Source organism: Musca autumnalis, unplaced genomic scaffold, assembly GCF_047663935.1.
Source record: "Musca autumnalis isolate F117 unplaced genomic scaffold, ASM4766393v1 scaffold_5, whole genome shotgun sequence".
In the NCBI taxonomy this organism is placed as follows: Eukaryota; Metazoa; Arthropoda; class Insecta; order Diptera; family Muscidae; genus Musca; species Musca autumnalis.
This window is the reverse complement of record NW_027412088.1, coordinates 60939549-60955518: the sequence shown is the minus strand read 5'-3', so window position 1 is coordinate 60955518 and position 15970 is coordinate 60939549. Positions and strand designations below refer to the sequence as shown.

The window sequence follows — 15970 nt, the reverse complement described above, 5'->3', positions numbered from 1 at the left end:
ATTTCATTTCACAAAATCGATTGCTATCGATATTATCGTTAATTTGTCAATAACATTAATTTGGAAATGAAAATGGCGGAAATGTCTATGCTGCTTTTTGACATTTTACACATAAAAACATAAATATAAAGGCGAAAAAACAATTGCTTTTATTAAATAAAAATATCCTAAAATACATTCTATTCTTCTGAAAAATTTGTACGTGTGACTACGGACTTACTTTCTCACTTCCATCAAACCGAAAAGCCTCTAAATTTATATTTATTTCAATAAATTTTAGGTTAGCGTTTTTCTTTTTTATCCGATAATATCGATAGGCAAAACTATCTATCGATATTGAATTTTTAAAAAATAATCGATGTTATCGATGGCGCCATCGATTTTTTGCCAGCTCTATTATACCCTCCAAGTATAGGTCGCTAGAGTCAAGCTTAAGCGTGATAGGTCTTTATTGGACAGACTGGTGCAATAGGATTGCAAGTCCACGAAGCACACTTCTCGTACGATCCAAGCGAAGAACGTTGTATCCATCACAACTCCGAAGGCTGCAAGTGTTGTTCAGCTTCGTTTCCTGAATCGCCGCGACATTTACATATATTTCTTCGATTCATAAAGATCTCAATGATCTTGAGTGAAGACCATCGCAGTTAAACTGCAGAAATGTCACATTCTCAGGAACTGGAACAGCAACACGCGGTGTTAACGACTGCGGCTGGTACTGCTGTTGGTAATATTGCGGGGGAATTTCATAATCCAACGACGATGACAAAGACTCAATTGGGATCACGATTGCGCAGTACGAAGCAACATCCCTATCGTAATACTCCCTCAGGAAGGTCAGTCCTGAACAGTTCCTGAAATGCACCCATCCACGACAGGAGTTGCATCTCGGCGACACCGACCTATGTTGGATGAGACGTTGACAGACGATGCAAAACCATGGTCCGAGATCACCTTCTATCTCGGCACGGACAAAAAAAAAATCCAGAACAGGCATTCCGGGACATACCGCTCCCAAAATAAAAACGATCACCAACATAGTTGCTGGCTTGACGGTGTGAATTCCATCTCCGTTAGAGATGGAGTCAATAGTTTCCCAGCAAAAAGTTTGCCTCCAAAGAGGCAGTTAAATGATATGTACAAGTGAGCTGGAAGTGCATCAAATTATGCATTTTCACTCAAGAGGCACTCCATTGCACTGCATTTTAACTGACCCTTTGGCACTGCATTTTAACTGACCCTCTGGCACTGCATTTTAACTGACCCTTTGGCATTGCATTCCAACTAACCCTTTGCGGTAGTGTTGTGTATTTAGATTGAAAATGAGCACGCGTTGAATAATGTTCAAATAATAATGCTTTATTTAATAAATAAGTAACAAAGATATAAAAGATTAACAATGGAGTCGAACGGTTTGATCTGGTTGATAGAAATGGCTGTTACTAAAAATGTAGCGAATAGTTAATTAGTACAAAAGATACATTGATAGAATAGAAAAAGCATAACATAGAATCAGTGTTGTCATGTGTTTGAAATAACTATTGAAATACACCACAGGTAGAATAGGAGGCAGTCCAAAGCACGTGTTTTGATACAGGCATTCTGCGGAAACTGTGCAAGCCATTACAAAATATCCCAGAACAAATAAAATGCACTTATTATTTGTGTGAAACAAAAATGTTAAGAACTTTATTACATTAACACAAATTATGAAAATTCTCCATTGAATTCAATCGCAAACATGCGTGTTTCCTCCGCTCTCCATTTAATCCAAGCTGAACTGTTTTGCTTCATCTGCTAAATGGGTTGTCTTCCCATCACCAGTTAAGATTTCGACATGTACTCCAACAGCACTCCATTCGGAAATTTTCTTCTCGTGAGTTACCGGAAAAATGTTCACAAATTAAATATTATTTAGTTTGTATTAACAAATGTTTGGAAATGTTAACACGCCTGTGGAGATGTACAAACTGATTTATGTACATGTAGGGATCTCTAACAACTGCTAATAAAATGTAGCGAACGGAGTGCCTTTTTCACGGCTCCGCTGAACTGCATCCGGATGTTGTTAAAATGTGACAAGTGGATGTGATTCTTTGGATTGCATCCAAATGCGGTTAAAATGAGAGGACTGGAGTGCCTTTTTCACGACTCCGTTTGAACTGCATCAAAACATGCCGTGACAGAACTAGTGGCTAATCATCGGAGGAGTTGCAACATTGAAGCCGATTAAGTCACTCTCGAATATTGGAAAGAAGGAAGATAGGACATCAGTACGTTCGGCGACGTTACGCTCACTGATCCGAAGTGGTGTGCAAGTTATCTTAATCGACAGTTTGTCAAGCACCCCGTGAGTGTCAGGGTGAAGCGAAGAGTACTACACCGCATTAGATCTCTTCCCTTTACCTACCCTTGCATTACATTCCCTCCAGACAGCATTGAGATCCCTTGTAGTAACAATTATAGAACCTATGATAAAGAGACTACTCTTCCAAAATCGTTGAAGAGCAGCGCTTTTTAAAAAAAACGTTATTCAAGTTTACATTTTTAGGGGTTGTTTAAGTTTTTGCGATTTTGCTTGGAAACCGCAAGTGCTATCAAAACGGGAATAAGGAATATGCTGTAGCTATCAAAATTCTCTACTAGATTGACCTTAATAATATTTTCGTAGGTTTTACAACTTTTGAGATATAGAAGTTGAAATTGGGACAATTCAAATTCAGTTCAATCCTGTATCGTCTCCTTATAAAAAATGCCATGACTGCAATTTCCCAACTTAAACTTATATATCTAAAAAAATGGTACAACCTAGGAAAAATTACATAAGCTAGTCTTGTAGAGAATTTTCACAGCCTAAAAATGGAAACTGAGCTTCTTTATCTCAAAAATGGTACAGCATGAGAACAAATCATAAACGTCAAGCCAGCTACAACATTTTCTTTAGCTCCATTTCGATTGGACTTGCGGTTTCCAAGCAAAATCGTGAAAACCTAAAAATGTGAATTTTGACCGCGATTTATTTAAAAATCCCTACACCGATTTTTTCTTATTTTCAGATTTTTTTTCACCTATGAACATTGCTGTTTCAGAATTCACAAAAACTTCCCCTGTGTAAGCGGTTTTCATTAAAAGTTAGTTAAGGCGCACCCTTCATGACATTGTTTTATAAGGGGGCGATACAGTCAGTGCATTGTCCCAAATTGAACTTCAATATCTCAAAAATGGTAAAACCTAATAATACCGTAAATGTCAATATTGTAGAGAATTTTCACAGCTACAACATTTTCTTCAGTCTCATTTTGATAGGACTTGCGGCTTCTAAGCAAAATTGTGAAAAGCTAATTAACCCCTAAAAATTTCAACTTGAATCCCGATTAATTTAAAAAGCGCTCCGGCGATTTTTTTTCTCATCTATGAACATTGTAGTTTCAGAATCTGCAAAAACTTCCCAGGTGTAAGCACCTTCCATTTAAATTTGATTCAAGAGCACCATGCATAGCCGGGCGACAGTAAAGGCCTGCGTACATAAGCTGCCTTGCCTGCTTACCTTGCTTACTTCTGATAAAAGAATAAAAAAGAAAAGGGCAACCCAGTTCGAAATTTCCTCGGCCTTCTTTATTCTTTTATTTTTATTATGTCAAAAATGAAGCAGGAAAGCAAGGCAATCAGGCAGAGCAGCTTATGTACGCAGGCCTTAATACTTCGAGCTTAGAGGAATCAAAGTAAAACTAAAGCGTACAATTACTGATGCCATAATCCGAAACTATCCGACTTTCACTTGGCAACCAACTGGCCGCTCTGACAAATCAGATGAACATATATTGAGAATTGTTTCGTACGCAATTACTTTGAATTTCAAACATAACGCCTGTTCTCGTTTCCATCTACCACTAAAACGTACGATACGTTATCAACTAACCCCATAAATGTATGGGCAGTAGTTATGCTATTGCCCACTAAACATACTGGCGCCCTTGTCAATGTATTTAGAACTAAAGTTGCATCAACTCCAAATTATTGAAAAAATAAAAAGGAATTGACCAAAGTGGATTGAATGTGAGATAATCAAGCAAGCCTACTTTTATATAAGTTGATGTTCTCTCTCACAAAAGCAAACAAATTTCTATTGAGAAATGTATTGTTTCTCATATACAAACAAATTTAATCTATGCAACCCTACTGAACTTCTAACTATTATCGATAACAACATAATCGATTAATTCATTGTTTATTGTTTTGATTTCTCGTGGGACCACTACTCTCTGCTGCCCCAAATATGACGGAGCCACCACAAAAGAAGCAAAAAATGGACAATATACCCACAATTGAAGCCATATTACCCCGAGAATATACCGAAGACATTAAATCACTGGAAGTTTATGTTACTGTGGTGGATGACAAGAAACTGATATCGAAAATAATGCAACAGCTCGCCACACTATTGCCATTGTCTGGACTACAACACTTGAAACGTGTTAAGGATAACAAAATTATTTTGTGCAGCAAAAAAGTGGTTGGAGAAATGGAACATCTAAAAACGTTCTTAGAGGAGAAAACACTTGACCCCGGCATCATAGAACATATTCTACAAAAGATTGAAATAACTCCAGTGCCAGGGAAGGCACCAAAATTGCGTTGGCAATACGATTCTGTTCATCATATATGGCCATGTAAATTCCATCCCGATAAATATATGGAACAAAGATATGATGGTACAAACTTTAGAGATGGCGAAAGGGAGTTCCATTTAAAAATCGCATCCTTATTGCAAGATCTTTCACGTAAAGTTGTAAATAATGAAGCAGTGGGAGTTTGCGTGGATCCAAGATACCGTAGCCTGGTTGCAATGGCTTCTGGTTTTACCAATAAAAGTCCGGTAATGCATTGCCCCATGGTATTGGTTGATTATGTGGCTCGAACACAAGACTCCGGAGCATGGAATGAACGGCTGAACGCCATTGAAGATTTTGTGGAATGTGAAAAGGACAGCGAACAGACTCTGACAGGTATACCTAAAAGATTTAAACAATTTATGGAAGACCATGAGGAGTATCGAAATATAAAGTTGGGTGCTGAACGTTTGAGATGTACCGAAAAAATAAAGTGTGAAGATGTCACGACTCTAGAGGGTGATAATTTGGCAAAATATGGTCCATATCTATGTACAGGTTATGATGTATATTTGCTGAGGGAACCATGCCTAATGTGTTCCATGGCATTAGTGCACAGTCGAGCGAAAAGAGTGTTCTTTGTACAACCTTCTGATAATGGAAGTTTATCTACACGCTTCCAGCTACACAGTGTACCTGAACTTAACCATCATTATGAGGTCTATCAAATTAAGTGTAACGATAAAGAAAATTTATAGCAATAAATATATATTCAAGTGTCCAAAATACACAGCTTAGTATTTCACTGTTAGGATTGAATCGTCGGCTTACTCGACCAAAAATAAAGACTTTCGATAAGGTGCCAGATAGGGACAATTATCCTACCACCCAAGGATACCACAGAGGAGATCCAACTTGCCAACACTTGCTGCTAGGAATTTATAAATAACCCAAAATCCCAAATTTGACTGATTGAATTCTTTTCTCTTCAACCAGCATTGCAGAAATCGCTCTTATGAAGATCAAAGATATTGATTAAGAAGCCTCACCTCTGTATATAGGAGGACGCTAACAAAAGCATCGACCAGTGGAATCTAAATTGCTTTATAACAGCAGTCAACAACCCTGTTAAACGGTCGGTGATTCCAGAATTGCGTGTCCATGGACTTTGCAAAGGTTTTTAACAGAAAAATTCCAAAGGCAAATAATCTGTTGTTGGCATTAAATCCAAAAATGAAAAAAGTAATATTTTATAAGCTTTTTTTGGGCTCAAAAACAATTTCAATCCTCGACATATTAAACAAGTGAGCAAAGGCTATAGTCGGGAAGGGGGCCGACCATGTGATACCCTACACCACTACCCCTGTGCATAAGCTTTTCACTGGTAAACATTTCTTTTAGGGAATATAAACCGACTACCACCAAAAATAATATGCCTCTTTGTCTCTGGGACCCCCATAAGCAACCAAAATTTCGTGACCATCCGATCAAAATTACGACCTGTAGCTTGATTGCAAAAAAATGGAAGAATTGGATGAATTACCGACTACTGTGGTATCTCCCTTGTTTGACCACCTTCGCCAACCTGCTTTACACCAATGTAAAGGTAATATTTTCTTCTTCCATTGACAGGCTTTGTCGTTGGAATACTCCTACTGGAAGCCAATATATTCACAAAGAATAAAACTTTGAATTTGTCTCCAAATGAGTTTTTCCCCATTCCGACCCCTAAATATTATCCGACGATCCGATTAAAATTGCGACCAGTAGCGTGATTACAAACAAATCAGAAAATGGGATGCATTACCGACTATTGCGACATCTCTGTTGTTTGAGCAGCTATGACAACCTAATTTACATCGTTGTAAAGGTGATATTTTCTACTTTCCTTGCCAGATTTTGCTTCTGATATACCTCTTAAAGAAACAGAGATATTGGCTTTGAAATAAAACGTTGACCTTTCTCCAAATAAGTGATTGCCCATTCCGACCCCTGAATATTATCCGACCATCATCAAAATCAATAAGCTTCTTTCTTTTTGGGACCCCCATTAACCCCCAAAATTTCGTGACCATCCGGTCAGGGACGTAGCCAGGATTTCATTTCGGGGGGGGGGGGGGGCCAACTAACCAAAATATTGAAAGTTCATGTTAGCGAAAATGTCTTATTTAGCAAAGATGTAAACCTTATTTTTCTGATGAAATAATTTTCATTACTTTTTTTAATTCAAATGGCGTAAGACTTCTTGGCCAATTTTATCTTGTTTTTAGAACTTTTTTGACAATATGTCACAGTTAATATATGGTCAAAACAATGAATATAATTATTAATAATATCATATATTTTTGGGCGTATCATTTATCAAATAATTCACAACTACAGTGAATGTTATGAAATTCAGTGATATTAGTTCGGTAAGACCAAAAGAAAGCGAATACAATCGGAAAACCTTAGAAATATCATAACACTTCAAATACATAATAAGATATTATCTTAACATTATAATTTTCAAATATATGCAAAAAACCGATGTCTAATTATCACAAAAAATTTCTGAAGACCGAGAACCAATGCTGAGCATTAGTCAAGAAATTCTAGCACCTAATCGCGGTTATGTAATTGACAAATTCTGTCGCCAAAAATGCATCTGTCAATAGACGAATTTTGGCGTCCATTCGTCGGACTTCACTTATAGAAATTCTGGTTTCCTATCCTGGATCTTCTCATAAATTGATCAGGAACAAGGGAAACTCCGGAATCCAGTCTTAAATTCTTTTAAAATGAAATTATGTCGTTAAATCCAAATACCTGTTTACATTCTTTTAGCAAAAATCCATAAACACAATTTTTCAAAATCTGCATTTTTTATACTCTCAGCCTTTATACTTTCTGCCTCATCGAAATAATGGCTTTAGGGCCAAAGTGTGTTTGGAAGAAATCTGTTTCAGAAAACTTGGAGTCGACTTATCTATGTCCGTTCGTCTGGGTAGCTGCCTGGAGATCACGATAATTCTCAAACATATCAACCGATTCGGTCCAAAATTTGGCTTTCGTGATATTTTGATCAACTTCGAAGATGGGTCGGCAAACTTCCGCAAAGTATTTCAAAAATTTTCAGCGAAGTGCAGTTTAAGACCTCCCTGGATAAGCTGTGTAAACTTAAGACCTCAATGGTCATGGCTTCACTTCCTTTATGCTAATAATAGTTATAAGTAAAAATATGAAATAAATAAATCAATAAATAAAAAGAACTCTCTGGAAACGCTTTGCTTTTTTGCAACAAGTGTTCTCGGGGCCCTATTACTACAGTAAAGTTTTTCAGAGCAAATCTATACTTCTAGAGAAAATGGCTCAAAGCTGTAAAGAACACCTAAGGCAATCATGTGTAGTGACTAGTGCGCACGACAACTTTCGATCCGGATACTGCGTTGGTCCAAACTTTGTTTATGGCAATATTTCAGCGAGCCTTATATATACAAAATTCGAAGATGGTGCTTTTCGGTCTACTTCTTGTGGCATTTTCCACCCAAATTTCAAGAATTTTAGCTAAAGTGATATGCGCGAGTTTTCTTGAAAGGAGCAACAGATTTGGTCCAAACTTTGGATTTAGTAATATATATTCCCAACTTAGTTTTTGCTCGAAAATGGGCCGTACTGGGGTACCTCCCTCACAAACCTTAAATATAGTTGTTTAAATGCAGTTTAAGGTCTATTTGAGGATCATTAGAAATTTTTACTGAAGGTATTCCTTGTGTTTAGAGCGGTATTATGTTTTTCATGGGCAAGTCCATATTTCCTGAAAATTATACTGTGGCGAACTGAAATGAATAGTGAGCGCAATATCTTTTAAAATGAATGACTCCCAAAATAAGATCTACTCCCAAAATGAACTATGTCGGTCCAGTCCATTTCTCCATATCTCCTCCGCATATTTTGTTTGCAAGTTCATACGTCCAAAATGGCTACAAATTTCTGAAAATCTCCTAATACATAGTTTTTGGGTTTAAGTATTTTGGCTGTGTAGCTGCTATTCGATCTTTCTATAGATGAAAGTTTCAATTCACACAGACTCTGGGTATATTACTGTCCGCAAAGTTGAAGGTACTTCCCAAAATACAATTGCTGTGGGTTTCTATGACGTTTTCTTCTGTTTTTACACAAAGCGTAATCGACAAAAAAAATCATTGAAGATGAAATTCAATGTAATTTTGAAATATTGGAAATAATATGTAATAAATCAATATATATAAAGTAGAAAAATGTTTGTACGTTTGTTTGTTTGATGTATGGACTCAAAAACCGCTGAACTGATCTTCCTGAAATTTTCAGAGTATATCATTACATGGCCTGAAAGTAACATAGGCTATAAAATTTTCTGAAATTCCGCGTTGATCCGGACAAATAGCATCATAATCGGAGGTACCTCCAAAAATTTAGATTTTATGCAAATATCTATAGAATGGTAACAGATAATGTCTCCAAATTTTGGATGTGTGCAGGATTTTGGTCTAGAATCAATTTGCCAAATTATATTGATATCGGTTCAGATTTGGATATAGCGCCCATATATATTTTCGTTCGATTTCATGTATTTGATGCACCAAACACGCTTTATATACCCGATTTTAATGAAAGTTGGAATGAGTGACGAAAATTGGCCTACAAATAAATTTGTCAAAATATATTTTACCTTATTCGGGGTAGCGAAGCGCACCGGGTTCAGCTACTAAAATATAAACATTGACCTCAAGCTCAATAATTTTGATTTTGTTAACATTCGAAAGGTCGAACAAAACAAAATTCGACAGAAAAATCTTTTTGTCAATAGACATTTACGACACTGCGGTGGAACAGAAATTATATCATAAAAAATGGTTGATATGGTTTTTCTATTGCAAATTTCAAACATAATAAACAATTTGTAATAGTTCATTATAAAAACGTGTTAGAGAAAATATACAAACACTGTTGAATTGCTCTTATAAAAATTTCAAAAACAAAATATCGCAAAAATGTTTTTTGTGGATGTTGTTCATAAGCCAAAGTATTGGACGTAATATGTTACAAACGTTCAATAAATACAAATAAACGTTTTGTTCTGAAATCAGTAACACTTACAGTCAGCCTAAAATTCCGATTGAACGCTTAAACAACACCTTAAATCTTAACAAGAACTACGCATAAAATTGATCAAAAAGCCTAACTTTTTCATTATTTTTCTATTTTAAAATATGTTGGATAATATGTATACCAATGTAGTAAAATAATTATCTGTAATACTTCCAACTAATTTACATATTTCTTGAACAATTTAAAACAGTTTAAAATTTTACTCAAAAATTTGGAAATGTGTAACATAAGCTAATATCCTATGGGAACTGAAATCATTTCGGGGGCTGGCTACATCGGTGCATCCGGTCAAAATTGCGACCTGTAGCGTGATTACAAAAAAATCGGAAAATGGGATGCATTATCGGCTATTGCCATATCTTTGCTATTTGACCACCTACGACAACCTGCTTTACACCGTTGTAAAGTTGATATTTTCTACTTTCCTTTCCAGGTTTTGCTTTTGATATACCTCTTAAAGGAGTAGAGATATTGGCTTTGAAATAAAATGTTGACTTTTCTCCAAATAAGTGTTTGCCCATTCCGACCCCTAAATATTATCCGACCATCACCAAAATCAACCCTAAACAGGCAAGACGCCGTGGTTGAGGATGCTGTGGAGGAGGATACTTCAAAGGCCTCCCCCATGTCTCCCTCCACCGGAGCCAATAAATCTCGGCAGAAGAAGGACAGGTATAATTACCGGAGAGCCATCTACTACTGTCGTAGATTTATTGGCAAAGACCCATCCGAGGTGACCCCGTCGGAATCTAGGGAAATTGGCCTGAAGATCAGATTTGTGAGGCGTTTCGAAAAGAAATACCCTCACTTTGAAAAGATCTCCCTGCCAATTGACCAGATCCCGATTCCTGTGGTGGCTGCAGTTTCCAGCTCTGCGGCTGAGAAAAAGGCAACCTCCATGGGAAAAAACCCAAAACCAGTGCTGCCAATCTGCTCCAATCCCCTGCGAGCGTCTGTGACGACCGCTGCAGGATTGGACAGGTCGACTCCACTGGCCCCGAAGACGAGGGAGCGTAAGGGAAACACTGGTGTGATCCCTTCCGTTCCTAAGTTGGTGCAGGGACAGTTACAGTCACCAGCAAGACAGTTGCCAAAGGTATCGCCTATGCCGACCGTCTTGCCAGTGTCTGCCACTGTATCTGCCGGGGTAAAGAAGGGTGTAGATCCAGTAGGAGCGACGACCTTACAGTTGACTGGACAACAGACAACTGTAAAGCCATCGATACCTACTGGAGCTCATTCTTCAGATGTGAGGAGAGGTGCTGGCAGTGGGAGTGGCCATGGGGTTGTAGCGGATGATGGACCATCGACCTCAAAACAGAGCGGATACTCGAAGACATCTGCGCAGGAATGCGTCAAGAGGGTCAGATCTTCTGAGGATCCGCATCCTGTAGCTAAGAGGGTGGTGGATCGTCGACCGAGCAACCACATGGGACCGCTCTCACAAGGGACGACCGGTCAGGGGAAGTCTGAAGGGGCTCAACCTGGGAAGGCTAGTAAAGCCGACCCAGGCATGTCATACCCACGGACTTCCAAGGACAAGACCCCGTTGCCAGTTAACCGGGAAGGCGTGATCGCCCCGGAGAATCTCTGGGTGGCGATAATTGACAAGTCTGATCTGGATGGGAGGATCAGCGATTCGCACTGGATTGCAGTGGAACGCCTGTTGAGAGAGGCCATCACCTCTGATGAGGTTGACGCCAGCAAGACCGGCTTCGGCAGAGCAGTCATCCAAAGGGGAATCAGAATTCTCTACTGCCAGGACGACCTGTAGCGTGATTTCCAAAAAAATAGAAAAATGGGATGTATTACCGACTATTGCGATATCTCCGTTATTTGGTTACCTACGCCGACCTAGTTTGCATCACTGTAAAGACGTGATCTTCTACTTTCCTAGTCATGCTTTGCTTTTGGAAAATTTTCAACCAAAGCTGTGATATTTGTCAATATAATTAAAATCGCAAAAATGAAAATTGGGGTTTTATTTGCTACTATTGCGATATCTTCGTTGTTTGATCACCTACGAGCACCTACTTTACATCATTGGAAAGGTGATATTTTCTGCTTTCATTGTCATGTCTTGCTTTTGGTATACCCCATATAGAAGCTGAGATATTGGCTTTGGAAAAAAACGTTGTCTTTTTATCCACCTAAGTTTTTTGCCTTTTCCGATCCCTAAATATTATCCGACCATCACCAAAATCAATTGGCTTCTTCCGCTCCAGGACCTCCATCAACATCCAAAATTTCGTGACGATCCGATCAAAATTGCGGCCTGTAGCGTGATTACAAGGTTTAGATGGACAGACGGACGGACACACATAGCCAGATCGACTCAGCTCGTCGAGACATTCATTTTGATATATATAAGTATGGGTCTACGACCATTATTTCGATGCGTTACAAACTTTTTGGCCAAAACCAACTTATAATACCCTCCCCACATAGTGGTGTAGGGTATAAAAATCTTCTCTGAATGCTCCAGAATAGTTTTTATTATTAAGACAATGATTTAGCATGTAATCATGTACCAATGAAACTTCCGAAGATATATGAAGTCCACGATGGTAGATCCACCTTGTCGTCCTCAAATGCTTAAAAAAGTAATCAATATTACTCTGTTTTAACCATTGAAAAATGTCGTTGCTTGCCGGAGACAGTAATTACCATAGTATTCCAAACAACATTTAAACAATACGTTCAAAAATATCTTGGATTTCACGTTTTCTTAAAACAAAATTGTGGGGGAGGTACCCCGGTCTGTTAAGAAGGAGTATTTAAGAAAATGTCTGTTATCAACTTAAGTGAAGGGTTGCCTCGGAAAATATGGTAACATGGGGCGCCTTCGCCAGTGGGGCGGCTACGCCAGCGCCGATTTTCTCGCAAACTACAAGTGCTAGAAAAAATCCGTTAAGGGCTAAATTGTGAGTTTAATGAAGATCTAATATCTCTTAAAAGTTGGTAGTTGCGTCATAGGTATGATATCGGACGCACGCAGTTGTATGTTTTCAGGGTTAGAATGTTGGAAATATGTCATGTTTAACATAAATTCTTCATACCATAGATATACCACACTATAATGTGAAGTTAAAATCAAATATTATCCTAAACGTATCTTGTTTTAGTAATATTATGATTTTTGTACCTAAATTCAAGGTACCTTGTTCAATTAAGTACTAGAATCTAGGTCTTTTGTGCATTTTAGAATCACTTTTGATTATTCAATAGAAAACATGTTCCTTTTTCGCATAATGTTCCTTTTTCGCATAATGACCTTCGCCACTTTTTTCACATTTTGTAAATTTTCAAAAATAATATTTAAAAAATAAAATTATAACAATTTATACGTCAAAACTTATAGTCAAGATATGCTTAAATTTTTACCAAAAATAATATTTGAAAAAACTTTAGCGGTGTCGATATAAGAACATTTTGAACAAAAACGTGGGAAGGCGCCCCATGTTACCATATATGTTTTTGTGGCCATCTACTTAAAAGACATCGACCTGTTACCTAGGTCGGAATCAAAATAATTAATCCAATAAGCATTATTCAAAAAAGAAAATACAAAGAGATACTAAATGCAATAAGAAATCTTAAAACTAAATTTAACTTACAAATTGTCCATTTGCTGAACTTTTATCCAATTGCAGACTTGCTTTCTAAACCCAAAATGTAACGGCAATGATTCAATTTATTTAATAACAATTTATTTTTCTTCTATTCTCTAAGCTTCTTGAACAACAGACTTCATAGAAGCCTGGCGGGCAGGTGATGAAATAAGGCCCAACAATTGACAATCTGCTTCCAAAATAGTCAAATCTTTGTTTGAACCCAAAAACTTTGTAGACAATTCCAAATCTTTAATCCTTAGACGAACACGAGATCCGCGCACATAATCATCACCATTACGTTGGGGTCTAGTACATACACAGTGGAATTTCCATCCAAAATCAATGTACAAATCATCACCCACAACATGGAAGATTTTGCCACTTACCACCTTGCCCTCAGGATCACCCATCTAAAAAATGAAAACAAAAGTTTAAAATTGAATTGCTCAGAATAAAATGTTACTCACATCAATAAATTTCGAATTTCTCAATAGGGAGGCAAAGGTTTCATTGTCGACCGGCAATTCTTTGGGTTTTAGAGCCTCCGTATGGCTTTCATAAGCTTTGGCAAAACCTTTCTTCTCTGCGGTTTGTTCCCCTGTTTCCGTGGAGTCTGTGGTGGTGGTGTTGGCGGCAGAATAATAACGTTGACCAGCTGTAACATGTCTCAGACATGTACTTAGATTTAATCTACTGGCTTTATACAGAAAGGACATTTTTATTTAATATTTTAACGTTTGATTGAAGTATAAATTTCTAAAACTAAAATATTTCTGTAGCAGGTTATGTAAAACAGCTGTTACTAATTGGAGCTGTGTTCAGAGTTCATATGCCAACGTTGTACAGGGTTACCAAGAAAAATTTTTTAACCATCAAACATCAAAGCTCTATTCAGCTTTACCAAGAGCTGGCAAAAAATCGATGTCACTATCGATAATATCGATTGTTATTTAATAATTTAATATCGATAGATAGTTTTGCCTATCGATATTATCGGAATAAAAACCCCTAACCTGAAATCCATTGAAATAAATAAATGCTCAGTTCCAGAACCTGCAAGAAGCTACTACTTTTTACTACGACAACATTTTTTTCTTTATGTTATCGAAAAAAATAGTAAAAATTAGTAGATTCTTGCAGTTCTGGAACAGACCAATAATTTTCGCTATTTTCGGTTATGTGTGTGTAAGAAAGTAAGTCCGTAGTCACACGTACACATTTTTCGGTATAATAAAATGTACTTTATTTACATTTTTTTATAAAATAAAAGCAGTTGTTTATTCTCCTTTACATTTCTGTGAACTACTTTTGCATAATTTTAAGAAAATCGTTGACATTTCCGGCGTTTTCATCTCCAAATTAATGGCGATGAGAACTTAACAATAATATCGGTAGCAATCGATAGTTTAAAACATTATATCGAAAATATCTAATGTTGGGAATATCGATGGTTTGCCAGCTCTAGCTTTACCACTTTTTACACGTAAAGTGTTCCTTTACTTGATGTAAATTGATATGAGAGCAGTTCACAACTTTTGCTACTTTTTTTTACACATGACAGGACAGTTGAGTTCATGTATCGATTGTCAAAAACCCAAGACTTGCCTGCAAGGCCTACAGTAGGTCGGCCATTCAGAGTTCTGTTAAAAATGTTTGATAACAAACATAATACATGCATTTTACATTATTGTGATTTGAGTTTCGTTGTATTGTAAATGACAATAATGTTTTTGACAACAAACAATCAATCAGGTGGGCTTATAGAACGGTTACACTAGAGTTTTTTTGCCGGGCTAACCCACTTCGAGAGAATTTATTTGACGTTTGCGCTATGGAATTGACATTTGAAATCCAAACCCACTGGGTTAATCCGACTAATGCTAAGTTTACATTTACGAAATCCACTCGATTTCATCTGTCAATTCCATAGCTCAAACGTCAAATGAAATCTCATCTGAAATCCATTGGATTTCATTTGACGTTTAACCTATGGATTTGACAGATGAAATCGAGTGGATTTCGTAAATGTAAACATAGCATAAGTGTAACTGGGGTATTAGTGTCCGACTGTATAGACCAGTAGTGGGATTCTGTAACTCGTTTTTGCTGTTATCGATAATTGTCGGTAAAATTAAAATGCTTATAATTTCGATAATTAACGAAATTTTTCGGTAAGTTAACGATGAATAAAAAGTAGTCGCTAGCCTCTACCGACACAAACAGTGATGCCAACTTTTCTTTATGTTTTTAGTCATAATTTTGCGATTTAATTTTACCAATTTTTGTCGGTAACAGCAAAATGAGTTACAGAATCCCACTACAGGACTGCTCATTTCTTCACGGTAGCGTAAATTGAGAGTAAACATCAGTCGTTGTTTGGCTTGCAACGGAGAAACACATCTTCAATGTGAGCACCCATGGTATAGACTGTGCTTGCCTGTGTGACGCGTCCAGACAACTGCAAAAACCGTAGTAAAATTATGAATGAAAATCATCGATTTCTTTTTGTTTTCTCTAAAGCCACACGCTGAAACTTTCATACGAAACTTTCCCATTATTTTGGCGTTCTTAGGTCGAGTTCCCCAATACAGTAATTGCATAAAATTACTTTAGTAT

General features: G+C 37.2%; 2 protein-coding genes across 2 annotated transcripts; one reads left to right on the top strand and one right to left on the bottom strand.

Moving 5' to 3' along the window:
- The first annotated feature begins 4249 nt into the window (after window positions 1-4249).
- On the top strand, window positions 4250-5400 carry LOC141405659 (probable inactive tRNA-specific adenosine deaminase-like protein 3). The gene has a single exon (XM_073990256.1). The coding sequence runs from the start codon at window positions 4277-4279 to the stop codon at window positions 5366-5368; it is 1092 nt and encodes a 363-aa protein (XP_073846357.1). The 5' UTR covers window positions 4250-4276; the 3' UTR covers window positions 5369-5400.
- Window positions 5401-13428: 8028 nt separating this feature from the next.
- Window positions 13429-14172, bottom strand: mRpS28 (mitochondrial ribosomal protein S28). Its single transcript, XM_073989156.1, has 2 exons — window positions 13822-14172; window positions 13429-13764 (listed from the first exon to the last, which is right to left on the bottom strand). The coding sequence occupies exons 1-2, from the start codon at window positions 14068-14070 to the stop codon at window positions 13468-13470; spliced, it is 546 nt and encodes a 181-aa protein (XP_073845257.1). The 5' UTR covers window positions 14071-14172; the 3' UTR covers window positions 13429-13467.
- Between the last annotated feature and the right edge of the window lie 1798 nt (window positions 14173-15970).